Raw genomic sequence first — 27,369 nt, 5'->3', positions numbered from 1 at the left:
CTCCAGCTCCATTTTTCTTTCTCAATATTGCTTTGGCTATTTGGGGTCTTTTGTGTTTCCATACAAATTGTGCAATTTTTTGTTCTAGTTCTGTGAAAAATGCCATTGGTAGTTTGATAGAGATTGCATTGAATCTGTAGATGGTTTTGCGTACTATAGTCATTTTCACAATTTGATTCTTCCAATCCAAGAACATGGTATATCTCTCCTTCTGTTTGTGTCATCTTTAATTTCTTTCATCAGTGTCTTATAGTTTTCTGTGTATAGGTAGTTTGTCTCCTTAGGTAGGTTTATTCCTAGGTATTTTATTCTTTTTGTTGCAGTGGTAAATGGGAGTGCTTTCTTAATTTCACTCTCAGATTTTTCATCATTAGTGTATAGGAATGCAAGAAATTTCTGTGCATTAATTTAGTATGCTGCTGCTTTACCAAATACATTGATTAGCTCTAGTAGTTTTCTGGTAACATCTTTAGGATTCTCTATGTATAGTATCATGTCATCTGCAAACAATGACAGTTTTACTTCTTCTTTTCTGATTTGGATTCCTTTTATTTCTTTTTCTTCTCTGATTGCTCCGGCTAAAACTTCCAGAAATATGTTGAATAATAGCAGTGAGAGTGGGCAACCTTGTCTTGTCCTTGATCTTAGAGGAAATGGTTTCAGTTTTTCCCCATTGAGAACAATGTTGGATGTGGGTTTCTCATATATGGCCTTTATTATGTTGAGGTACGTTCCCTCTATGCCCACTTTCTGGAGGGTTTTTATCATAAATGGGTGTTGAACTTTGTCTAAACTTTTTCTGCATCTATTCAGATGATCATATGGTTTCTATCCTTCCATTTGTTAATGTGGTGTATCACATTGATTGATTTGCATATATTGAAGAATCCTTGCATTCCTGGGATAAACCCCACTTGACCATGGTGTAGGATCCTTTTAATGTGCTGTTGGATTCTGTTTGCTAGTATTTTGTTGAGGATTTTTGCATCTCTGTTCATCAGTGATATTGGCCTGTAGTTTTCTTTCTTTGTGACATCTTAGTCTGGTTTGGGGATCAGGGTGATGGTGACCTCATAGAATGAGTTTGGGAATGTTCCTCCCCCTCCTATATTTTGGAAGAGTTTGAGAAGGATAGGTGTTAGCTCCTCTCTAAATGTTTGATAGAATTCGCCTGTGAATCCATCTGGTCCTGGGCTTTTCTTTGTTGGAAGATTTTTAATCACAGTTTCAACTTCAGTGCTTGTGATTGGTCTGTTTATATTTTCTATATCTTCCTGGTTCAGTCTTGGAAGGTTGGGCTTTTCTAAGAATTTGTCCATTTCTTCCAGGTTGTCCATTTTATTGGCATATAATTGCTTGTAGTATATCTCATGATCCTTTGTATTTCTGCAGTATTTTTAGTTTTTACTTCTTTTAATTTTTATTTCAGTTTTTACTTCTTTTTCATTTCTAATTCTGTTGATTTGAGTCTTCTCCCTTTTTTTTTCTTGGTAAGTCTGGCTAATGGTTTATCAATTTTGTTTATCTTCTCAAAGAATCAGCTTTTAGTTTTATTGATCTTTTCTATTGTTTCCTTCATTTCTGTTTCATTTATTTCTGATTTGATATTTATGATTTCTTTCCTTCTGCTAACTTCGGGTTTTTTCTGTTCTTCTTTCTCTGATTGCTTTAGGTGTAAGGTTAGGTTGTTTATTTGAGATGTTTCTTGTTTCTTGAGATAGGATTGTATTGCTCTAAACTTCCCTCTTAGAACTGCTTTTGCTGCATCGCATAGGTTTTGGATCATCGTGTTTTCATTGTCATTTGTTTCAAGGTATTTTTTGATTTCCTCTTTATTTTCTACAGTGATCTCTTGGTTATTTAGTAGCATATTGTTTAGCCTCCATGTGTTTGTATTTTTTACAGTTTTTTCCTGTAATTGATATATAGTGTCACAGTGTTGTGGTCAGAAAAGATACTTGATACGATTTCAATTTTCTTAAATTTACGAAGGCTTGATTTGTGACTCAAGATATGATCTATCCTGGAGAATGTTCCATGAGCATTTGAGAAGAAAGTGTATTCTGTTGTTTTGGGATGGAATGTCCTATAAATATCAATTAAGTCCATCTTTTTTAATGTATCATTTAAAGCTTGTGTTTCCTTATGTATTTCCATTTTGGTTGACCTTCCATTGGTGAAAGTGGGGTGTTAAAGTCCCCTATTATGATTGTGTTACTGTTGATTTCCACTTTTATGGCTGTTAGCATTTGCCTTATGTATTGTGGTGCTCCTATGTTGGGTGCATAAATATTTACCATTGTTATATCTTCTTCTTGGATTGATCCCTTGATCCTTATGTAGTGTCCTTCTTTGTCTCTTGTGATAGTCTTTATTTTAGTCTATTTTGTCTGATATGAGAATTGCTACTCCAGCTTTCTTCTGATTTCCATTTGCACGGAGTATCTTTTTCCAGACCCTCGCTTTCAGTCTGTATGTGTCCCTAGGTCTGAAGTGGGTCTCTTGTAGACAGCATATATACGGGTCTTGTTTTTGTATCCATTCAGCCAGTCTGTGTCATTTGGTTGCAGCATTTAATCCATTTACATTTAAGTAATGATCAATGTGTATGTTCCTATTACCGTTTTCTTAATTGTTTTGGGTTTGTTATTGTAGGTGTTTTCCCTCTCTTGTGTTTCCCTCTTAGAGAAGTTCCTTTAGCACTTGTAAAGCTGGTTTGGTGGTGCTGAATTCTCTTAGTTTTTGCTTGTCTGTAAAGGTTTTAATAATTTCTCCATCAAATCTGAATGAGATCCTTGCTGGGTAGAGTAATCTTGGTTGTAAGTTTTTCCCTTTCATCACTTTAAATATGTCCTGCCATTCCCTTCTAGCTTGCAGAGTTTTTGCTGAAAGATCAGCTGTTAACCTTATGGGGTTTCCCTTGTATGTTATTTGTTGCTTTTCCCTTGCTGCTTTTAATATTTTTTCTTGTATTTAATTTTTGATAGTTTGATTAATATGTGTCTTGTTATGTTTCTCTTTGTGTTTATCCTGTATGGGACTCTCTGCCTTTCCTGGACTTGATTGACTATTTCCTTTCGCATGTTAGGGAAGTTTTCAACCATAATCTCTTCAAATATTTTCTCAGACCCTTTCTTTTTCTCTTCTTCCTCTGAGACCCCTATAATTCGAATGTTGGTGCATTTAATGTTGTCCCAGAGTTCTGAGACTGTCCTCAATTCTTTTCATTCTTTTTTCTTTATTCTGCTCTGGGGTAGGTATTTCCATTGTTTTATCTTCCAGGTCACGTATCCGTTCTTCTGCCTCAGTTATCCTGCTATTGATTCCTTCTAGAGAATTTTTAATTTCATTTATTGTGTTGTTCATCATTGTTTGTTTGCTCTTTAGTTCTTCTAGTTCCTTGTTAAACATTTCTTGTATTTTCTCCATTCTATTTCCAGGATTTTGGATCATCTTTACTATAATTATTCTGAATTCTTTTTCAGGTAGACTGCCTATTTCCTCTTCATTTGTTTGCTCTGGTGGGTTTTTACCTTGCTCCTTCATCTGCTGCATATTTCTCTATTTTCTCATTTTGTTTAACTTACTGTGTTTGGGGTCTCCTTTTCGCAGGCTGCAGGTTCGTAGTTTCCATTGTTTTTGGTGTCTGCCCCCAGTGGGTGAGGTTGGTTCAGTGGCCTGAGTAGGCTTCCTGGTAGAGGGGACTGGTGCCTCTGTTCTGGTGGGTGGGGCTGGATCTTGTCTTTCTGGTGGGCAGGGCCACATCTGGTGGTGTGTTTTGCAGTGTCTGTGAACTTAGTATGATTTTAGGCAGCCTCTCTGGTAATGGGCGGGGTTGTGTTCCTGTCTTGCTAGTTGATTGGCATGGGGCATGCAACACTGGAGCTTGCTGGCAGTTGGGTGGAGCTGGGTCTTAGCGTTGAGATGGAGATCTCTGGGAGAGCTCTCGCTGATTTATATTACATGGGGCCGGGAGGTCACTGGTGGTCCATTGTCCTTAACTCAGCTCTCCCACCTCAGAGGCTCAGGCCTGACACCAGGCCAGAGCACCAAGACCCTGTCAGCCACACGGTTCAAAAGAAAAGGGAGAAAAAAAGAACGAAAAAGAGAATGATAGTAGATGAAAAAAATTATTAAAATAAAACATAAATAATTAAAAAAAGAAGAGAGCAACCAAACCAATAAACAAATCCACCAATGATAACAAGTGCTAAAAACTATACTAAGATAAACATAAAAATTAGAAACAAATCAGTCGCAGACAGCAAACCCCAAGTCTACAGTTGCTCCCAAAGTCCACCTCCTCAATTTGGGATGATTCGTTGTCTATTCAGGTATTCCACAGATGCAGGGTACATGAAGTTGAGTGTGGAGATTTAATCCGCTGCTTCTGAGAGATTTCCCTTTCTCTTCTTTGTTCGCACAGCTCCTGGGGTTCATCTTTGGATTTGGCCCTGCCTCTGCGTGTAGGTCACCTGAGGGCGTCTGTTCTTCACTCAGACAGGACGGGGTTAAAGTAGCAGCTGATTCAGGGGCTCTGGCTCACTCAGGCCTGGGGGAGGGAGGGGTACAGAATGCGGGGCAAGCCTGCGGCAGCAGAGGCCAATGTGATGTTGCACCAGCCTGAGGCGCGCTGTGCATTCTCCCGAGGACGTTGTCCCTGGATCACGGGACCCTGGCAGTGGCGGGCTGCACAGCCTCCCGGGAGGGGAGGCGTGGATAGTGACCTGTGCTTGCACAGAGGCTTCTTGGTGGCGGCAGCAGCAGCCTTAGCGTTTCATGCCCGTCCCTGGGATCCAACCTGAATGCCATGGCTCACGCACGTCTCTGGAGCTTGTTCAGGGGGTGCTTTGCCTTTTGTGGGCAGACAGGGAAGGAATCCCCTCTCCTCATGCACCCCGAAACAGTGGTCTCTTGACTCTTCGACAGCTCCAGACCTTTTCCCGGACTCCCTCCCATCTAGTTGTGGCGCACTAGCCCCCTTCAGTCTGTGTTCACGCCGCCAACCCCAGTCCCCTCCCTGGGATCTGATCTCCGAAGCCCGAGCCTCAGCTCCCAGCCCCCGCCCACCCCAGCACTTGAGCAGACAAGCCTGTCGGGCTGGTGAGTGCTGGTCGGCACCGATCCTCTGTGCGGGAATCTCTCCGCTTTGCCCTCCGCACCCCTGTTGCTGCGCTCTCCTCCGTGGCCCCAAAGCTCCCCCTCCACCGCCACCCCCTGTCTCCAGCAGTGAAGGGGCTTCCTACCGTGTGGAAACCTTTCCTCCTTCACAGATCCCTCCCCGAGGTGCAGGTCCCGTCCCTATTCTTTTGTCTCTGTTTTTTCTTTTTTCTTTTTCCATACCCAGGTACTTGTGGAGTTTCTTGCCTTTTGGAAAGTCTGAGGTCTTCTGCCAGCGTTCAGTAGGTGTTCTGTAGGAGTGGTTCCACATGTAGATGTATTTTTGATGTAGTTGTGGGGAGGAAGGTGATCTCCATGTCTTACTTCTCCACCATCTTGAAGGTCCTCCCTGACGAATGAGTTTTAACATCAAGGAGTTTGAAAAGTTCATTGATATAGTTTTCAGATTCCATATTGCAACTAACCAAGTTAGTTTGATATATTATCAAAAGTTAATATCCCCAATTATATAAAAAGTCTGTTAAGATACTCCTCCCTTTTCTAACTGCATATATATTTGATTCATAAATTTCAATCAGAACAACATATCTCAGCAGATTGAAGAAGCAGATATGAGAATCCAGCTATATTCTATTAAGCCAGCTGTTAAAGAGATTTACAAAAATGTAAAACAATGCCATTATTCTCATTAATTATTTTTGTGTTGGAGAATATAGTTATTTTTTATAATAACAATTTATGTTAACTTGTAATGGGTTTGTTATTTTTAAGTGAGTTAATATATATTTTTGAAATTTCTTGGTTTTAATTTCTCATGTGGCCAGTATTAATAGGTATCACCCACCTAAAAAGTGCTCTTTTAGGTCCTCCTCACTACATTGTAGAACATGAAAGGATCTTGAGGTCAAAAACTTTGAGAACACAGCTCTCAATAAAATATACATTGGTATATTTTATTCCTGAAATTGTTCCTTGCTTCAAAGAACAAGCCCAATTCCCTCCAAGATGTACGGGAACTTATCATGAAGGAGACAATAACTAAACCTATCAAAGGATGTAGACTACAGCACAGGTACCATACTTGTTAGTGCTGTCACTGTAGCTGGCTAGGGTCCCCCCCAATCTGATTGAGTGAGCATTGTTCCATGAACAAGCATCTGAACTCACCCAACCATTTAACAGACAGTTGTTCAGGGCCTCTTGTTTTCCAGGCACTGTGGTAAGTGGTAGGGGTGCAAAATAGAACAAGACAGTAGCTTCTAGGCAGAATGTGGATGTTAAGATGAGTTCGTGCCTGTCTGTGACTGCCACTGGATAGCTGTGATGAGAAAACATTTGTGGCCATGAGATTATAATGATCCACTGAGAAGAAAAATGTCATGAAAAGTCAGGAAAATCAAACTTTGAACTAGCCTGTGCTAATAACACTAGGAATAAGTGAAGTTTTTTATTTAGCTTGGGTGGCTTGCCTGCAACCTATGTTTTGAGAACTCACATATGCATAACATATAGGTTTTCCCCCTTCAAGAAACTTGCAGCCCAGTGGTGATAACAAAGTAGAGTTAAGAAAGTTGTGTTTTGGGGCTTTTCATGGTGGTCCAGTGGGTAGGACTCCGCACTCCCAATGCAGGGGACCCTGGTTCCATCCCTGGTTGGGGAACTAGATCCCGTGTGCATGCTGCAACTAAGAGTTTGCGTGCCACAACTAAGAAGTCCTCATGCCACAACAACGAAAAGCCCGAGTGCCGCAACTAAGACCTGGCGCAGCCAAAAATAAATAAATATCAAAAAAAAGAAAAGGAAAGTTGTGTTTCAATAAAATGAGGCAATCATATCAAATGCTGCACAGATGTCAAGTAGGTAGGTCATAGGTAAAAGCAGCACCAAGTGGTTGAATTCCAACAGTGTGTTAAGGAAGACAAATGACTGCTAAAGAAAAAGTCAGATAAAGCAGTGAGATGGAATGGAACACATTATAATTGTTTCCAAAGATAAACAGCAGTGAACTCAAAGAAGAGGCTCTGGTTTTCTTTAGGCTGTTTATTGTACAGCCTTTAATTCACTATTAGGGAAGAGAAGATCCAGGAAACAAAAAGGCTTGGGAGAATGAGCACCAAATGTAGCCTTTCCCTGCCTTTAATCAGACTAAATAACAGGGGCAGGTGTAAAGAGCAAGATTATTGGATCCAAAGATGGCAAAAGGGAGAGAAACTGTCTTTTTGGCCCTCACTGGCCACCCTTATTCCTTGCCGTGAGATAAGGAAAGAATATTCCTTCTCCCAGTAGCTGGATGGTTACCTTCAAGTCTTAGATCATAATATAGGCAAGTGGGACTGAGTGATAAGAAAGGACAATGCAGGCTAAGAAAAGGATGTGTCTCTTTTCCCCTTTTCCCAGAGCTTCAGTGCACCCTATTCATTTATCCTCTGTCATTTAGATAGAGTTAGGTGTTTCCAGAGAAAACTGATTTCTCAGAGGATAAGTTTGAGGTTCACAGTGAAATTTAGGAAATAGAGAAAAAAATCAAGTCAAAAGCACAGGAACCAAAAAAAGAGGGAGGGCACAAAAAAAAATTGAAGTTCTCCCCAACACCTCCTCCCCACAATGAGATTGTCCCTTTTACAAGAAAAGGACGAGTGGCAAAGTCATTTGCCTTCCCCAGGGAGCAAGCAAAAGGCTTTACAAATAGGGCTTAGTAAATAATACAAACCAGTGCTGAGGATACTACTTAAAAAAATAGTTTGAAGCAAAAACCCAAGATGATGAGATAAATAGCAAAAACATTTTAAAGGATGGGCTCTGCTCTTTCTGGCATCTTTGTGCTCTGTTTAGGGGAAGGGAGACACCGGGAAATAATGGGCGGCTCTGGTCATGCTCTCTCTGGTCCATGTGGAGCTAAAGGGCATCTGCTGATTAGACAAGAGTTAGTAAAGGTACTTGCTTTTTCTACATGGGGCTCCTTATTTCCTCAACTGGTGGATTTCTCAATGGCTTGTTAAAACTCTGAGGTGCTGTGACAGCTCCTGGACTGATTCAGACCACTGAATCCGACGAGTTGAAGCAGAATTTCAAATGCTGTTAACAATGCAGTATGTTGTGCATAAAGATAAATTAATTCACCAGTAATCTCCCTTTTCTCAGAAACATGATTCCGGTGACAGAGTTCCGACAGTTCTCTGAGCAGCAGCCTGCCTTCCGGGTTCTGAAGCCATGGTGGGATGTATTTACCGATTACTTGTCCGTGGCCATGCTGATGATCGGTGTGTTCGGATGCACTTTGCAGGTAGGTGCCTAGACTCATATCAAAACAGAGCCAGAGCAAGACACTAAGCTGTTGAAACCTCTTCAAAAAGAGTGTGTGGGGGGGGCGGGGAGGCTTCCCTGGTGGCGCAGTGGTTGAGAGTCTGCCTGTCGATGCAGGGGACGCGGGTTCGTGCTCTGGTCCAGGAGGATCCCACATGCCGCGGAGCGGCTGGGCCCGTGAGCCATGGCCGCTGAGCCTGCGCGTCCGGAGCCTGTGCTCCTCAACGGGAGAGGCCACAACAGTGAGAGGCCCCCGTACCGCAAAAAAAAAAAAAAAAAAAAAAAAAAAAAGAGTGTGATTTTTAACCATGTATATATTAGTTGCTCTTCTCTACTTATGTGTGGTGTTTGTAATCATGGCAGGAAACCTGAAGCCTAATTTCCCAAACTTTCCTAATTAGGTAAATATGGTACTTGTAAGATTTAACTGAGCTCAAAGAGCAGTTGACTGTCAAGTAATATTTGATGTCACAAACATCAAAGGGAGCCCTTTATCTTTCAAAGTTGGTTTTATATCCACAGCAAAATATAGAATATAGGAAAATATATTATGTATAGCCAGAGTGCCATTTATATTGTTAAAATGGAACGTTTTTCTTTATCTCTTATATTTACCCCTGATAAGATTTTCTGGAAGGACTGACATTTTGATGAGATATTATCTTACCCAATGCTTAGTTTTGAATTAAATTGTAGCTGAATCATAATTTGTTCTATATAGATACTGTATATTCATATATTGAATCCAGATTTTTTTTGCAAACCTATGTATCAGGCGCCATACTTTGAGGACACATATACCTATAAGCAATTCATTTCTAGGGGGAAACTAAATAAACAAACAACATGTTAAAAAAAACAACAACAAAAAAGCAAACAACAGAAAATGTTATATTGTGCTAGAGGCTTCTGAAAAGCTCTATGTGAGTCCAAAGGAGAGGAACAAGAGAAATGGTTGTATTAAAACTTGAGAACCAGTCAGGAAAAGGGAGCTGGGGATGAAGAAAGTGCCAGGAAGAGGAAGGAAAGCTCCAAGTCATGGATGTGAGAAAGGACATGACGTCTCTAGGAAACAGTCATTAGGACTGACACCCTTTGGGTGTCATCAGCATGAGAGTTGAAGCCATGCCTGGGAATGGAATCACCCCAGGAGAATGTGGTTGGTGAGATGATGTCAGGAATAACAGTAAAGTGTGAATGAATGAAAAGGAGACTCCTCTGAAGAAGGCTGAGGAGGGGCATCCATAAGGACAGGGGGGAAACCAAGAGAGAGGAGGGGCTCAGGTGTGGTCAGTGATGGCAGGTGGTTCAACTAACTCACGGGCTAAGGGGAGAAAAGCAGCAACTAGGGCATTAGAAATCTTAGTGTCACTGGTTGGAAAAGTGAATGGGAGTTAAAGGCTTATGGAACTTTCAAGTAGATCATCTGAGAGGAAGGGGAGCCAGGAGAGAGGGAAATAGCTAGAAGTGGTGCAGAGGAGAAATAAAGACCTTTTTAATGCTGATTTTTTTTTTTTTTTTTTTCTTGTCGTATGCGGGCCTCCCTCTGCTGCGGCCTCTCCCGTTGCGGAGCACAGGCTCCGGAGCGCAGGCCCAGCGGCCATGGCTCACAGGCCCAGCAGCTCCGCGGCATGTGGGATCCTCCCAGACCGGGGCGCGAACCCGGTTCCCCTGCATCGGCAGGCGGACGCGCAACCACTGCGCCACCAGGGAAGCCCCTGATTTTAATAATAGTTAACATCTAGTGCTTCCTACGTGTCAGGCACTCTTCTGAACACTTTACACATGTTTTAAATCATTTCATCCTCATGCCAACCCTAGGATATACTATTACTATCCCCATTTATAGATGCAAAGCTAAGGCACAGAGAGATTAGAGAAACTTCCAAGGTGAGTAGCAAAACCCTTATTGAAGTCCAAGCAGTTTGGCCCCAAAGTCCCTATCCTTAATCCCTAACAGCATGCTGCTTTTTATCTGTGGGCTGAAAATATCTCGCCCTCCTCCCCCCACCAAAAAAAAAGGATGCCAATGAAAAACTAGAGTTTGAAAGAGAGAAAGGGCATTAATTCATTCATAAATAAAACAAATAGTTGTTGAAGAATCTACTGTGTGCCAGGCATTGTTCTAGGGGCCAAGCATTATCAGTGCAGGAGGAAAGAAATAAAAGAGAAATATCCCAGCCTTATAGAACTTAAATTCAGGAAAAAACAAGCAAAATCAGTTGGTAAATTATATATGTTAGAAGGTAATAAGGACAATGAAAAAGAAAATAAAGCATACGAGGATGGTAGGAGATCACAGAAGGTGAGATTAGGAGTTGTGGTTCTCAGATAGGGTGGCCTCACTGGGAGGTGACTTTTGAGGAGGGAACTGAAGTCAGTGCGGGAGCGGGCCTTGCAGATGTCCCGGGAGGAGCCATCTAGACAGAGGGAACTGAAAGAGCAAGAGACACGATGAACAAAGCAGTCACAGGACCCCTCCCCTTCTGCAGGAGAATTTGACATTTGGCTTTCTCAACTTTCTAGCTCAGCTTCCCTGGGAGCCTGATAAAGGTAGAATGTTAACTGTGTTACTAGGCAACATTGCTTATGGCCTAAATGGCTGCTGATTGGTCAACTGCATCTGGGCTGGGAGAATGATAAGCGCCTGGTAGGAAGCCATAGATGGGATTTCTGTGACTGTGGTGACACTTGTAGCTGGGCATGTCTCTTGATACATGGAAGGTGTATCTATTGAGTTACAAGAGCTGTTGGCTCCTTTGGAGCATAAGGCATCGAAGCCAGAGTAAATCTGGAATCTGCCTACAGTGGATCTCTTTTTCTTGCACCTGAGATGATCGTGGAGAAGCTTGGGGAGAGACTAGCTCCTAGCCAGTGGTGTGGACCACCACACAGGCAGTTGTGAAGATTCCCCCAAAGGGAGAGAGTCTGATGCTGCCTGGCTGACAAGCTGTGACTCCAATCCTGTTTCCTTCCAATGATTCTGGTACCAAATGAGGTTTATGATAATACTATAAGTTTGAATGTTGAGATGATCCTAGGAAGACCCCTGGTGATGTCACAGGCCTGAAGCATGGGTATTCCTCGCATGTTGAGGGAAAAGCCAGGTGGCCAGTGGGCTACAGCAGAGTGAGGAGAAGAGTGGTAGAAGAATGAGGCCTGAGAGGTAACAGCTGCCGGATCATGTAAGGCCTGGAGGCCACTGTAAAGGTTTTGTCCTTGTTCTGACAAAGGTGGGACATGTTTGGAGGGTTGGCATTATCTGACTTAGGTTTTGACAAGACCACTCAAGGTGTTGAGAATACAGTATGGGGGGCAAGAGAGGAAGCAGGGAAATTACTGAGAAGGCTAGTGCAATAATCCAGGGAAGACATGAATCAGATGACTTGACCAGGACTGAAGCCGTGGTTCTGGATATATTTTGAAGGAAAAACATTAAGACTTGCTAGAAGATTGAACTGAGCATGAGTGATATGTATGAGAGAAAAAGAGAAATCAAGAATGACTCTAAGATTTTTAGGCCTGAGCCTCTTGGAAAAAGTTTGTTTTTGAGCATGTTGAGTTTAAAATATGTTAGATATCCAAGTGGAGAAGTAAGCAGTTGGATATAAGACCCGGTAGTTCAGGGTAAGAAAAGAATGGTCATCTTCAGGAGGAAGGATGTGATGGATCCAGGATCCAGGTGGGATTATCCTTGATTTGGGTGGAGGGGGTACCTTCCACAAGAATAGTAATGATGGCTACAGATGCATTTTGTTGCAGGAGAGGAGAGGCACAGTAAGATGGGAGTGTGTGCCTTGTAGCTTCTGTGAAATAATAAGTGACACAGCTGCTGAGAGATTGTGAGGTAAGGGAGGTAGCAGGATGTGGCACCAAGGTAGGTAGTGGAGAAGGGCGAATTTGGGAATGGCAAGTTTGGGAAATAGCAGAGGGAGGTGACATAGATCTGCAGGAGGACTCTATGTCTGTCTTTATTACTGTGCCACGCACAGCACCAGCACTGCCACAGGACCTGCTTATGAACAAGCACAGGAGTCGTTTCTCCGTTGTTGTTTTTTTAATTTTTAATTTTATATTGGAGTATTTAGTCGTTTCTCTTGTTTACTTATTCCATAGCAGGATGAAATGCAGGAAAGAGAAACCACACAGAGTATCTATAAGAACTAGCAGCTAACTTGGAACAAAATAAATGAAAATGGTAGTGTGGACCTATGAAAATGTCTATGATGAACATCGTTTAGGGATGTGGCCACAGTGAGTTCAGAAGGGGATTCAAGAACAACTTAAGCATCTCTTCCTGAGCCCTGGTCAGAACCATCTTCCTGGAGCACAGCCCCCGTCACGTCTCTCTGCTGCACAGAAGCACCCCACTTAGCACCCTGCCCAGCACGCTTAGTACCTGCTCCTCAGATGGGTGACCTAATCTGGACCCTTCATACACAGGCCTGTTTTATCCTTACAGCCTTTAAGAAGAATATGGACGCCAGTTGACTGGGTACAGGAAGTGTAGTCTGAGATGTCAAGATTCTAAAAAATGTGAAATACCCCGAAGGAAGATTCCATCAGAATATGAAGGTTACCAGGCTCAGAATTCATATGGGGTGGACCATTTGTTCAACAAACATCCCTAAGCACCCGAGATATGTTAGGCATTATGTGGGGGTGCTCGAAACACTGACAGAGAAATACAGTACAGCCCCTGCCCTCAGACTGCTAATAGTCTACAGACTGTACAAATACAGAAGCAATGCCATTTGGTGTGTAAGCACCTTAATGGTGGTAGATTTCAAGAGCATTAAATATGATGTCATCTCAGCTACTGGAAGTTAGGGACTTGAGGAGGTGAATTTGAGCTAATTCTCAAAGAATGAGTATACAAAGCCAAAATATACATTTTTTAAAAAGAGGAATGGAAGAAAAAAAATCAGCATAAGCAATAGATTTAGTGTGATCATTTCACAAAGCCCTCATTATGGATCCTCATGGCATTTTCGGGGGCATCCTGCACTGGGTGAGGCATTCCCACAGAATCCAGGATGCTTATAGCACTCGCATTGAATGACACTGGTAAGGAACCTGTGCTACCTATGTGTAGAATACCTATGTACTTTATTTAGCTCCCAGAAGGACCCTTGGGGAGTAGATTAGTCCCATCTTTCAGGTGAGAATTCTCATCTGAAAGGTTAGGTAATGCCCCAAAGCCAAGAGGGATGCAGCGAGGGTTCAGATCTCAGGTCAGTTCTCCAGCATGTGGCTTTCACCCCTGTGCACCTTGCTATGGAATATTATGGAATCATTACAATTGCACAGATCCTGTGGCCAAATTTTGGCTTGTAAAACAGGATTTTAAGTATAAAAACAAGTGCAAAATGACTAAAAGAGAAAATAGAAAGTTATAAAAAGAATCGATTTTCTGAATTACAGCTTAGATTCTCTAAAAGATTATTCACTATACACCTGCTATTAAAAAAAAAACTTGCAACCTATAGTGAACATTGAAGAGACAAGAAATAAGATATAAATTACTAAAGAAAGCAAAACCACCCAGTATTCATATTACAAATGAAAGTAATGTTTCCAAGGGGGAGAATTTAATTTCTTATTTTAGCTCTCTTATGATAATCCTCTGAAATTGGTTTAATGACTGATAACTTCATAAACAAAAGGTTCTCTGTGAAGCTCAAAATCCTTTCCCATTTCCAAGGTGATCTTACAATAATCAAAATATGTTTTTATGCCTTGATTTTCCTTTTGTGAAATGAAAGTGCAGTCATTCTGATCTTACTTACAAAAGTTAACTCTTGGGGTTTGAAAACACGACAAAGCAAAATCTAAGTAGGGTTAGAAGAGCACTCTGGTGGTAAAATAGGAATCCAATAGTTTTTGATTATTTTCTAAATGGCTTCTTCCAATGGCAAACAATATTTCATTATCTCTTTATTCCTAAAAGATTGTGTGTATATAGGTTTAACACTATGTAGCTTTAAAGATACTGGGGGAAGGAGGAAGTTATCGACTATCAATGGGGTGTTGATTCTTTCTTGCCCTGATGTAAAAGGATTAAAATCAACACTTGTCTTACTCATCTGAGAAATATTTATTCATTTATGAGCAAGTAGCTATTTTCAAGGCTGCCATGGAATAAGAGAATGCATAAAGAGCATTCCTTAGATCACATCAGAAAGAAACAAAGAAACAAATATAAACTCATTGTAAACCAGGACAGTGTATGTATCCTATTTCTGTACAGTCACAGACCCTCAAGGACCCATAGCATAAACACCCAATCTTGTGCTATAAACAAACAACATTATTCAAATACTCAAAACACTCAATAAAATAGACGAAATTCTGAAAGGTCAACACGTTGCTTCCTGGAAAAATAAGATTGCTTTAGATCTCTGCTCCGTGACTCCAGGTTATCTTATTATGACCAAATCCAAAAGAGCCCATCGTCAGGCCATTACCAAATATAGAGTTAACAGAAACCAGAAACAGGAACTGGAAGGCAAGCCCCCTGGAAACCCTAGGGGACTGCTCTGTGACTGCTACACAGGAAAGACATTTCCTGCTTTCTGAATTAGGGGGGAAAAAAGCCAAGAGAATGATTTCAATGACTTGAAACCACCTACCAAAAAAAAAAAATCCTTGTGGACTAAGCCAATCACCAGGAGCAAACTGGCCAGAGCCAGCAGGATCACACGGAAGAAGAGTTTGGAACATCTGAGCTGGCTGGTTGGAGTTAATCCCCACTTTTATTTTTGGTACATACTCACCTGCTTCTCTGATTTAGAACCATCAGCATCAATGCCATGGCACATGGCCTTCAGCTGATAATGCCCACAGGCAGTTCACTGGAAAGCACAGGTGGTAAAAATTATAGACTGCAGAGGGATTTCAGAGTAGTTCATTTTGATAATGTGCCCTGAATCCTTGCTTCTATCATACCTCTCTCCCCCAATCCTCTGTCCCATACTAACCGGGATCTCTAGTAGATCTTTTTCTTTTGCCAAATCTGAATTTACAGGTGGAGACTCAGAAATTCGTACTTAGATTAGCCTATTGTTTATGGTGAAATTCAGAATCCTAATGAAACAGCAGATAGCACCAATGGGTAGGCTTAAAATGAAGACCTCATCTGAGATATGTTTTATAAAGTTTCTATGTACCCACGACATGTCAATATTCTACTTCAGTCTTTGGGGAATATGAAACAAAAATCATTTGATGGTGAAAATAATTTTAAAGAGAAACCTTTTGCATCTCTGTAGGGATGGTGGTGGGTGCTGTGAGAGAAACACTACTTCAAAATCCCTGTTACATCTAGTAACAAAAATATGTCTTAGGACTTCCTTGTTATGGTGGTTTATTCAAACTGATACTTCTTTCTTCCCTAGAACTTTATTTCTTGTCATCTATCACCTTGACAACTTAATGTGCCGTGAATTCCTGGCCACAAGAATAATATATGAGTGCCTTTCATCTCACTTGCTTGGGTTTAACACAGGGCATGAATCTAAATGCTTCTCTTAGATCATCTGATGCTGTCCAATGCCAGTCAGTGAATGGGGAACATTTCCTTTTATTTCACTATTATGGATTGTTATGACCATGTTGCCTATTGATTGTTTAATAATACATCTTTTCCTTCAAATAATAAAGCACTGACAGAGTATTGGATTTTTTCCTATGTGAAGCAAATGAGATTTACTGTATATTTAGTCTCTGTTGTGGATCCTGTACTGTAAATCACCAAAATCCGTGTTTAAAAATCTCTATTGGGCTTCCCTGGTGGCGCAGTGGTTGAGAGTCCGCCTGCCGATGAAAAAAAAAAAAAAAAAAAAATATATATATATATATATATATATATATAATACACAAAGACTTCCCTGGTGGCGCAGTGGTTAAGAATCCGCCTGCCAATGAAGGGGACACGGGTTCGAGCCCTGGTCTGGGAGGATCCCACATGCCGTGGAGCAACTAAGCCTGTGTGCCACAACTACTGAGCCTGCGCTCTAGAGCCCACGAGCCACAACTACTGAGCCTGCGCGCCCCAACTACTGAAGCCCGCGCACCTAGAGCCTGCGCTCCGCAGCGAGAAGCCACCGCAATGAGAAGCCCGTGCACACAACGAAGAGCAGCCCCCACTCACCGCAACTAGAGAAAGCCCGTGCACAGCAACAAAGACCCAATGCAACCAAAAATAAATAAATACATAAGTTTATAAAGTAAAAAAAAAAAAGGAATACACAAGAACTTAGAAACTTTTAAATGCCTAGTCAATGACATATAAGACAATTTGAATAAATGGAAAGACATTGTATGTCTTTGGATTGGCACAAACTTGATATTACAAAGATGTTCAGTCCTCACAAATTAGTTTATAAATTCAAAGCAATATTAAGAAAATTCTAGTTAGATTTTTTTTTTAAGAAAAAGCAACTTGGTGAACATATACCAAAATTTATTTGAAGAGTGCTCACTTATGGTGGTGAAGGGGAATAGAATGGTGTAAGGTGATAAAAGGAAAGAAAAGAAACAGAGAGGAGGAAGAGGAGATGAAGGAGATGGGGAGGGAGGGGCTTTGCAGGACCTGATAACATACTGTACCTTGAGGAATATGGAGAGTTCAGCCCTCTGTCCCGAGGGTCCCCAACCCCACCGCACACCCAACAAAGCCCTTTGACTATATGAACTAATTTCTTCAGAAGCTCCATCTAATTCTCATCCCTTTTCCAGTTGTAAATTTCTAAATCTCTGTGCAAATATTCTATTTCACAAGCAGGAAATTTCCTAACTCTAAATTTCACATGTGGGTAAATTGTTAGCTCTAAGATTTAGCATCCCTCTGTTTCAAAAACAAAACTCTAGTTGGAAGAATTACCTCTAATTGTTAGGAATAGAAACTTTATAAGGCCAGGCCTCATCTGTAGGGTTCATTCCTGCATCCCCAGAATGAAAGACAATAGCAGTCCTGTGAGTCATGTGTAAGTGCTCACCAGAGTTCATTCTGTGGAATTAAGGGATGAGTGAGTGAGGAAAAGTGGATGAGACATTTTTGGCATGTGCTAATGTACAGTGAGCATTTAACGGCCGTGGAAAGGGACTGAGACCTTTGAATTACAGAGATACTGTGCTAATTTCTGGGTATTTTACACCATAACTTAAGAGATTGTGACCAGCATAAAATAGAGACCAAAAACCCTATATGAGACCTGGTTGAAGGTATACATAGCCTAAAGTTGAGAAGATTGATGGGACTATGAGAACAGACAGCAGATGCTCAAAGAGCTGCCATGTGGAAAGTGTAGATGGTTTAAACTGATTCCACGTGTCCTAGAACACCAAATAGAACCAACAACAGAAGTTTTAGGAAAGAATATTTTCGCTCAAAACAAACTCAAATTTCAAAAAGTTAAGAACCTTCTGAAAATGTCATGTTAGGTAGTGAGATTCCTATTATTGCAGATGCCCATGTAGAGAGTGAATAGCCTGGTGGAGGGGAGGCTACAAGGAGAATCCATGTGTCGTCAGACAGAACCGTGTGCATTTGTCTTTAACATATAATAAATAGTTCCAGGCAATGGGGTTAGGCAGTGATAAAAATGACAAGGCCCTGCCAAAAAAATAAAGATACATTTAAAATATAATGTCAGATATAAGTGCTTTGTAAGGAAAAAGCAGTGTAAGGAGAGAGAGGGACAGGGGTCCTACTTTAAGCAGGGTTGTCAAGGAAGTCCTCTCTGAAAAAGTCACATTGGAGCAGAACTAAAGGAACTGAGAGAGGGAGGTATGTGGGCATCTGGAAGAAGAACATCCCAGGCAAAGGAATCACAAGAGGCCAGTGTGGCAGATGTAGAGACAGCACGGGGGAGTGTAGCCCCTTGCAGTGTTTTCTTGCTAGGATCCACTGTGTAAGGCTTGGAGTCAATATTGTCCTAAATTGAGCATTACTGCAAACGTCAGCCTTTTGATGGGCTTCCCTAGTGGCGCAGTGGTTAAGAATCCACCTGCCAATGCAGGGGACATGGGTTCGAGCCCTGGTCCAGGAAGATCCCACATGCCACGGAGCAACTAAGCCCGTGCACCACAACTACTGAGCCTGCACTCTAGAGCCCGCGAGCCACAACTACTGAGCCTGCGGGCTGCAGCTACTAAAGCCCACGTGCCGAGAGCCCGTGCTCCGCAACAAGAGAAGCCACCGCAATGAGAAGGCCATGCACTGCAACGAAGCATAGCCCCCAACTAGAAAACTAGTTTTCTCTAGTTCTTGCTGCAACTAGAGAAAGCCCGCGTGCAGCAATGAAGACCCAACGCAGCCAAAAGTAAATAAAAATAAATAAATAAATTTATTTTTAAAATATGTCAGCCTTCTGAGATTTAAGCTTCAGACTTGCCAGAGTTAAGACAAAGAATTTAATCCTGCAGTATCTGGAACCTGGGACCTTATGAGCTACCAAAACAATTAGTATTACCCTTTGTTGACACTTAACTAACCACAGTGTGTGGAAGAAAATGTTAAGAACATATCTCACGGCCCATTCAAGACTTCAAGTTGCTAAAAGGCAGGATCTGTGTGTGATACATCTTTGTACCCACCTTTGTGTCTTAGACCTAACGCTCAAGAAATGTGTGTTGAGCGAATGCATCAATGTGCTTCAGCAGCTCTAAGAATTCATTGACTCTTTTAATAATAAAAACAATTGTACAAACTGTAATTTAAAACTGGATCATAAACTGATGGAGGAAAGCTTTGTGTGGGATAATTAACGACAAGGTGATAAAAATCAGATCTCCCCTGCAAAAAGTAGAAAAAGCAGCCAGTAGCAAATGATCTTTCTTTAGTAGTATCAGAGATTAACCACAGCACTCTGCAGAGCTGGATAGGAATACTAGGAGCATCCTCTCTAGAATAATTAGCATAAACCTAGTGCCAGAGAAGGGAGACAGGCCCTTATGCTTGAGCAATAAACTTGAAAGAAAAAGTCCTTTGAGGATGTACTGCAAAAATGTGCTAATAATAGATCAACAATTCCTGACTTGTATATGTTATATGCCCTCACATGTTAGAAAACTACAGCCAAAATTTGTGTTTAAAAAAAATCATGCTGTTATGACAGAGAAACTTAAGAAACTCTAGACATTGAGGCACCTCAGTAGAGCAAGTTACAGAATCATTTCAGTGAGACCAATGAAGTATGTTTTGACAGAACTGAGAATTTATGTTTTGGCCATATGTGGTTGTTTTATAATAAAGTTGAATGCCATGGTGAAAACCAGGTTTTTCTTACCCAGGTGATTGTCCATTCATACGGATGTTGTATGGAGAAGTATATTTCAGGCATCCCCAAATAAACCACATTATGGGTGTTGACCGAGTTCTGTAACAGTATTAGTACTTGATCTTGTACCCATGGAATAGATTTTATGAACTGCCCTGAGAGTCTCAAAACCTCCATGTTGTTTTGTGGGAAAATGGTTTCTTCTTTCTAAACAACCAGTTTTCAAATGAACTTTTGAGGGCTTGCTTATGTTCATTAACTATTTAGTATACTTTAGTCTTTTGGAGATTTTTCCAAATTCGTTTAAAATTTAGTGGTTTCTGAGTAATGGTGATATTTTCATGATATTGGTTTATTCTAATCTAAGAAGGTTATAGTCCTGCACTAGTTAAATTTCTTTTAAAAATAAAAATAATAGAATTTCAGAATTGGAGAAGAATTTAGATGTGATTTAGTTCTCATCCAGTATAGAAATCTCTTTTATAGCTTCCTTGACGGATTAATATCTAGTTTCTACTTGCGTGTATTTGGTGATAGCAAGAAGTGTTCTGTTTAATGAAATTTTTGCTATGAAACTGCAAATAAATCAGTGCATATTTATTGAATGTTGACTAGGTTCCCAGCTCTGTTAGGTATTATTGGGAATACAAAATAATTTAAGGCTCCATCTCTGCCCCAAAGGAGCTTAAGGAATAGTTGGAGAAACAAAATAACACATTCATTCATTGTACCAGTTTATTCAGTATGCTATGTTATAGGCACTGTGCTAAGTTCTGACAACACAAAACTTGGTCTTGGCCCTGAAGATGTTTAAACTGTTGCAAAGATGGACATTCATATACATCCTTCTAAAACAGAAGATAATTGCTGCGGTGTGTGTGTGTGTGTATGTGTGTTCATATTGCAATGACCATGTATTGCAATAGCTGCAAAAGAGGAAGGATAGTTAAGTCTACCTGGGGAAATCAAGTTTCTTGATATTCTAGGTCGGATGGTTTAAATTATATTCCTGAAAAAATAAAAGTGCTGTGGTGTGTTACAAAGAATAAGACTTGTGAGGCAAATGTCCACGTGGTGTGTTACAAAGAATAAGACTTGTGAGGCAAATGTCCACATGGAAGTGTCTAGCAAATAAAGACTTTCAGCTTTTTAGATGTAACAGCACTTTATTTCTAAGAATAAAGGAATAAAGGCTTTTAAATGTACACATGACTGTTCATCATGTAATAGCAAGTTTAAATCTTTACCCTCCTAAGAAATAAACTATGATAACTGGCAATATTAGAGTTAGCTACTTTAAATTTGAGTTGGCATCTCCCTACTCAAGGTATATTAGTCTTAAGAGCTAGTGAGATTCTTTGCACCGATACCTAAAGCTAAGGCTGTGTAATCTTAAATTCAAGAACATTAGCTTATGTTTTGGGATGTTGATGTTAAGTTTTAAAATGTTGGTGCTGGATACTGGCCTCAGAAAATACCTAATGCATGATGAGACAATGTTGTAGAGGTCCCTTTCTGAATCACTTTTGTGTATCATTGTACTGGTCAGTTTCTTAACTTAATATTTTTAGAAATTCTGCAGTATCCGCCACAAATCTTTTGTCTAATAAACAGGCCATCAGCTACATCATCATTTTACCTTGTAAGAAACCTCATATGCTCACTGGAAATATAAAATCTTGGTTAATTTTTATAATTTCAGCTAGGTCAAGTAAATTAAAGAGAAGAGTTAAATCTTTCCCCAAAGCTTCAAGCAGAAAACATGGACTCTGCCATATGATTTTGGGTAAAATACATGGGCTTTCTGAGCCACTTTTATTAAATGAGCAGGATTGGCATCATTTCCACTTCACAGATATGAAAAAAATGATGGTAAAATAGAAATTGATTATTTTTAGTCTTTTAAACTATAGACTTCAAATGCCTTCTCTTCATCTGGGGCATTGCCATATGTCACAGGTGTGATGAGTTGGGTCTCTGGCAAACAGATTGAGAGAAGTCTGAGATCAAGGTCCACATGCCCAATTCTTCCCTCCCACAGCTACCTGCCTTCCTCTCCCAGAGGATCTGCAGGAGCTATATAGACAGAGGACAAGACAGGCAAAAGAACATTTAATGAAAACTAAGCTCTGGCCCCAAACCTCACTATCACTCTCCTGGTGAGCTAGGCCAGAACTCAGATAAGTCACAAGGACTTCCTTTGCCTAAGTGTTGAAGACGTGGACCAGAAGTCTGGAGGAAGCACAGGAAGCCTCCTTACCCTCTTTCCCTTTAATCTCTGTTTGCCCAGGTGAAGAAAAGGGGAACCTGGGCAAAGAAGAGACAGGGTGAGGAAGGGGTAGGGAGGAGGAAATTGACTATTGATTCTCCCTAAAGCCAAGAGGAGAGCTTATGCGAGCTATCCTCCCCTGGCCCTCCGAGGGTATCATCCACTTCCAAGAGAGAGGCAGCTCCAGACCCACCCTATCACATCAACTTCAAGGAAGAAGAGAGGCTTCAAAGTGATGGCTCCTAAGAGAAGCTCTAAAAAGAGACTCCAAACAAACTAATTCTAAGAGATCCCCTGCTTGAACTCAGAGCCTTAACCCCTTATGAGCACCAAGGTTTAATACTACTCCTTTAATGTTGCCATCTCTACTAGTCCTCCTTCTAGAAAGAAGTAAGGAGGAACAAAGAAGGGTCTTGAGTCCTGCCCAGAGATCAGCCATCTAGATGAGTCAGAAAAAAGAAAAAATCCATAACTGAAATTCACCTTATATGGTAAAAGATCTATTCGCTTGGAATGTGTGGAACCAAATTAATGGTATTTCTGCAGTCCAGATAGCTTAACTTCCAAATAGCATAATGACTAGGAAAAAAATTTCTCCTACCATCTACCACACCTAAATGACAAATTGCCATGACTCTTACCTTACCTGCAAGTCTTCTGTGATGTCATAACAAGGTACAGCTACCACAGCCTGGCAGTTGACATCATTCACTTGCTGAGTACTAGAGCAAATTATTCTTTGATTACTATAGAAAATTTCTAAAATAAATGATCTTTTTTTAAAAGGTTCTTTTAATACATTTTTGCTCATTTGTATGATTCCAGTGTTAGAATTCTGTGTCTTTGTGCTGTTTGTACATTGGTGTGGATAGTCCAGAGGATTTATGTTTCTCTGGGACTCTCCCAATGACGTTTATCTTACTCCTGCTCACAGATTTATCAGTGAACTGCAGGGTGTCCGGAGATAAGCCAGTTGAGTACAGAACTATGGTTTCAGTCCCCGGGGGTTTGCTTCAGAGCTTTTTCTTCATTATTTCAAGAGCATAATTATAAATATTTCAAATTTTTAAGCACCAGAAACAAATTATCTTGGTTATGAATCACTAACAGTATGTTCCTAATGTTTATCCATAGTTTTTGTATATGCACTGAATTTTCTCGCATGGTTTGACTTTGAAATGGATGCTTTCCGCTTAGATCTTAAATTGCCATGGATCAAATAATTCATTAGTCTACTTGGCTTATGGAAAAATGCCATGAAGCAAAATGAAAACAGTTTTGAGTCTCATCCACTCCCTCATTTTTCTTTTCTTTTTTTGTGTCCTGGAGAAGCTTTCCTCAAAAGAAAGGGGAAGAAAACATAACATAGATACAACTAAAATACAAGCTACAGGAAATGAAGCATCCTTTATGGCTGGAAAGTCTCAGGCTAACCAAGGGTTTAAAAAAAATTAACATTCATAGTATGTGTAGTCATCCTTACCCTCGAAAAGTCAGTGTATGTATATTCATAGTGGTAGGAGAATTGCCTTTATTAAGAGAGGTATCAAAATGCATACAGGATCCTAAAGTAGATGTGATGATTTCTTCTTTTACTTGGAGATGAAATGAATAGGTAGTGCCTCCCAAATCTGGCACTCTCTTTGTGTATCTTAAATGAGTCAGCACTTAGCTCCAGCTTTAGGAATCACTAGGCTGACATCACTTGGCAGTTTGGAGGTTGTGTGAAGTGAGCTGTTTCATCTCAGAGGAAGGTAGCTAAGGCAAATTTTTCCAGATGTTCACTGGCATCTGATTTTATACATGTGTGTACTTGCCGTTGTTGTGGTTTGTTTTCCTTTGGGGAGTGGGCACAGTGTTTGTTTATTCACCTCATATTTGGTACATACTTATTTTGTGCCAGGCAATGTCAACAAGGTTGGAGCTTGCCTTTAGAGAGCTTATTGGTCTAGGAGGTAAAATGATAATAGACAATTACACTATGTTTCCACAGGTACTACGATAGAGGGAAAATCAGTACTTAAAAACTGCTCCAGTTAACTGTATACTTTTGTTCTATTAATGTATAGTAATGACTCAAGTAATTATGCTTTAACTTTTTCAATGTTTAATTCTTCTACCAGACTGGTGGCATTTTATGTTCCTCAGGCAGAGAAATTTCTGATGATGCTTCACTAGAGAAGATTTGCTTGATGTCTGGTTTTTAATCATGTAGAGGTGAATCCTATAGCAAGTGTACTAATGTTATACCTTATCACCAAGAGAATTCGTTAATTCAAAAATCTAAGTTTTAATCAGCTCACCCCTCCAACCCCTTCGATTTTTTCCCCAGGACATTGCCTTCATGCCCCAGAGGTGCCAGGGTATGATCTTGTGCGTCTCCTTTTCCTGTTGCTATTGAGGAAATGAGCAGCCAATAAAAACAGACTTTTTACTCAGCCCTTGTGTTTATTAATAAACATCTGAAAGTTTGTCAATTATCTTTAGACTGCTTGCTCTCTTTCTCTCTTTACTCTCTGGGTCTAAACTTCCTCCATACACAGGGTGTCATTTCCTGACCAACACATGAGTCTTAAACATCGTCATTAAAGAAGGAAGATACCATGTGCACAGCAGGCAGGAAATGAAGCCACACCCTTGCAGTTATGCTTTTCCATTTCCCCCGGAGACAAGGACTTGTTTGTGTTAGTGAGAGTGATGCAGTGTGTGCGGTGCTCACGGATGTCTGTTTTTGTGCTCCAGTGGTGAGTGTCCCCAAATACACATGTATTGGACTTGGAGAATAGCAAGCCTTTTGAATAAGACATTTGCTGAGAATGAAATCACTTAAATCTTTGCCCTTTTAAAACCATCTTCCCTGCCTTTTCAGTTCCTTCTTTCTCAACAAGATTTTTTGGTACTTAAAATATTTCCAATAGTTAGCCTTAAAACAGATTCTGCATTCTCAGAGTTAATCCGATCACTGATGAAGGTAAATCTCACATCTCTTGAGGATAGATGCTTTGTCTTCTAGCATCTTATTTCTGAGAGAACATAATTAGTTAGTTCGTACATTAACTGATAACTTAGTGACATGAAAGTTAATTCCCTTCCCTTGTATCTCCATCTCTTTTCCCAGGAGAAATGGGTCTACCTCAGAAAGGAAGAGCAACAGTCCATCTTTTTATTTATTTATTTAAAAAAATTTTGGGGTGGGGGGGGCCACGCTGTGCGGTATGCAGGATCCTAGTTCCCCTTCCAAGGGTCGTACCTGCACCCCCTGCAGTGGAAGCTCAGAATCCTAACCACTGGACCGCCAGGGAGGTCCCATCTTTTTCATCTTATTCCTTGTTCTTCCCAAATGCAGCCCTTTGCCTCCTGTCTCTGGAAGCCACAAGGTTCTGACCTTACCCTCCCTGCAAAACCTATCCAAGTCCAGCAGCTTCGAGGCCCAAATGAAGTTGCTCCTACTCGACGAGTCCTTCTCTGCTCGCTGCAAGCCTTAGCTTTCATTTCATTTACCACATCATTCACATGGTATATATACAGCCTTGTGTGCACTGTTGTTTGACTTTTCATGTGGCTATTTATGTCTCTCCAACGAGACTGTAAGTGCTTTTAGAACAGTGAACGTTAGTTATGCCTCCTTGATTTTCCTATAATGGTTAGCATAAAGTAGTTATTCAATAAGTTTTAGTAGATATTCAATAAAGTAGATATTCAATAAGTTTTAGAACATTAGTTATGCCTCCTTGATTTTCCTATAATGGTTAGCATCAAGTAGATATTCAATAAGTTATAAACTATCCTTATAGTTTTAGACTATATGGATAGTCTGTCCTTAGTATCTCTCTGAAAAAGCCCTGAGGAATAGGTCTTTGGGATCTGTTTCTTGCTAGGTCACTCTTAGATCAGCAGAGATAGCTTGTTTTGTTCTATCAGACTGGGGACAAATCTGGACGATCAACTTCAGGGTGCAACCCTTTGGAACCAGTTGTATTTGAATCTAAGGAGTGGAGGGAGGGTAAAAGATAATCACCTTCCTGTTGGCCCACCTGCCACTTTGTGGCTCCAGTCTACGTGTCTGTATCCAATTTGCCATAACCAAGTTAAAGCACCATCTTTTAAAAGAACAGGTCACAATCTAAAGAATACCCCTGGGTCACACATTAACATATTGGAATGATGCCTGCTGTTTTACCATATGCAGCAAGTTTTCTCACTTCTTTCAGTGATAATATAGTCATAACTAAGATTTAAAGTCTAAACCAGAGAAATAATGTTGGGGTTATAGTTCACAGGAAAAATATTGTACTTAATTGTTGAGGTTGTAGGAAAATAAGTACTCTCATATGCTGTTAGGGGGAGTTGTATAAAGAAATCCAGCCTTTTCTTGTGGGGAGAGGAATTTGACACTGCAGGTTTACCTTGTTTGGCACTACCGAAGCAATGTTGATTCTTCATAATGGTAGCCTTGAGACTAATTTTATATTACAGCACACTGTCTCTCTCTTATGAAAAGATAGTAAAGCAAGAGTTATGCTTGAAAACACTCCCTGTGTTCAACGTGTATAGCCATGATAAAATATAAAAGGAGGTACCAAAAATGCATACATGGACTCAAAAACAAGATAAACACTTCTGTGGAGCACAAATGGAATACTGAGTGGGGCTTAAGCAACAGCTGGGCTGTCATCCAAATGCAGGCAGTAGCGGCCAGGAGCTCAGCTCCTGCCAGTAACGGAACTAAAAATGCACCAAGCAAGATAAGAGACTGGAGCCTGGTCACTGTTTGTAGCCAAAGGTCCTCACTCCCAAAAGGAAGCTAAAAAGAATGGCAATTAACTGGCTGCTGGAGCTGGTACTTCAGAGGAAACCGTGCATCTGGGGTGCCTCCCAACCAGGAACTGAGTCAGCCTGCCCATGACTCCCTGACTGGAACTGTGAGATCCTGACATCACAGTAGAACATCAGAACACCATGACAAGTCCTAATGGTGGACTGGGGAGCTGGGTGCAGGAAACCACGAAAGAGTGCGCAAGAGAAAGCAATCTCAGAACAAGCCTACCACCCAGAACACATGAAGAAAATTATGCTAAGAAAGTCTCTCAGCAAAACTGACAGTTGGAATATTGATTCACTCCACTTGAGACGAAACTAAGTTTTAAAACAAGCAGTGAAGTTAAAATAAATACATTTACTTTAAAAAGTTCAAAAAATAAAATAAAATAAAAAGCAGAAAAAATAGCTTTAGAGTGGTCAAAGAAATAACATTAAAAAGGAGGTAGGGGCTTCCCTGGTGGCACAGTGGTTGACAGTCCGCCTGCCGAGGCAGGGGACACGGGTTCGTGCCCCGGTCCGGGAAGATCCCACATGCCGCGGAGCGGCTGGGCCCGTGAGCCATGGCCGCTGAGC

The 27,369-nt window shown here is 40.8% G+C and overlaps 1 protein-coding gene across 3 annotated transcripts in view; it reads left to right on the top strand.

Moving 5' to 3' along the window:
• LRRC8C (leucine rich repeat containing 8 VRAC subunit C) overlaps positions 1-27,369 on the top strand; it is an 87,723-nt gene that overhangs the window by 48,389 nt on the left and 11,965 nt on the right. For all 3 annotated transcript variants that reach the window (XM_024119671.3, XM_024119670.3, XM_024119672.3), the window contains one exon: positions 8,263-8,404. In XM_024119671.3, the coding sequence (XP_023975439.1) occupies positions 8,267-8,404 (138 nt within the window). In that variant the 5' untranslated portion in view covers positions 8,263-8,266. The remainder of the gene's footprint in view (positions 1-8,262; positions 8,405-27,369) is intronic.

The sequence above is a fragment of the Physeter macrocephalus genome, chromosome 4 (assembly GCF_002837175.3).
Source record: "Physeter macrocephalus isolate SW-GA chromosome 4, ASM283717v5, whole genome shotgun sequence".
In the NCBI taxonomy this organism is placed as follows: Eukaryota; Metazoa; Chordata; class Mammalia; order Artiodactyla; family Physeteridae; genus Physeter; species Physeter macrocephalus.
This window is presented reverse-complemented; position numbering and strand designations above follow the sequence as displayed.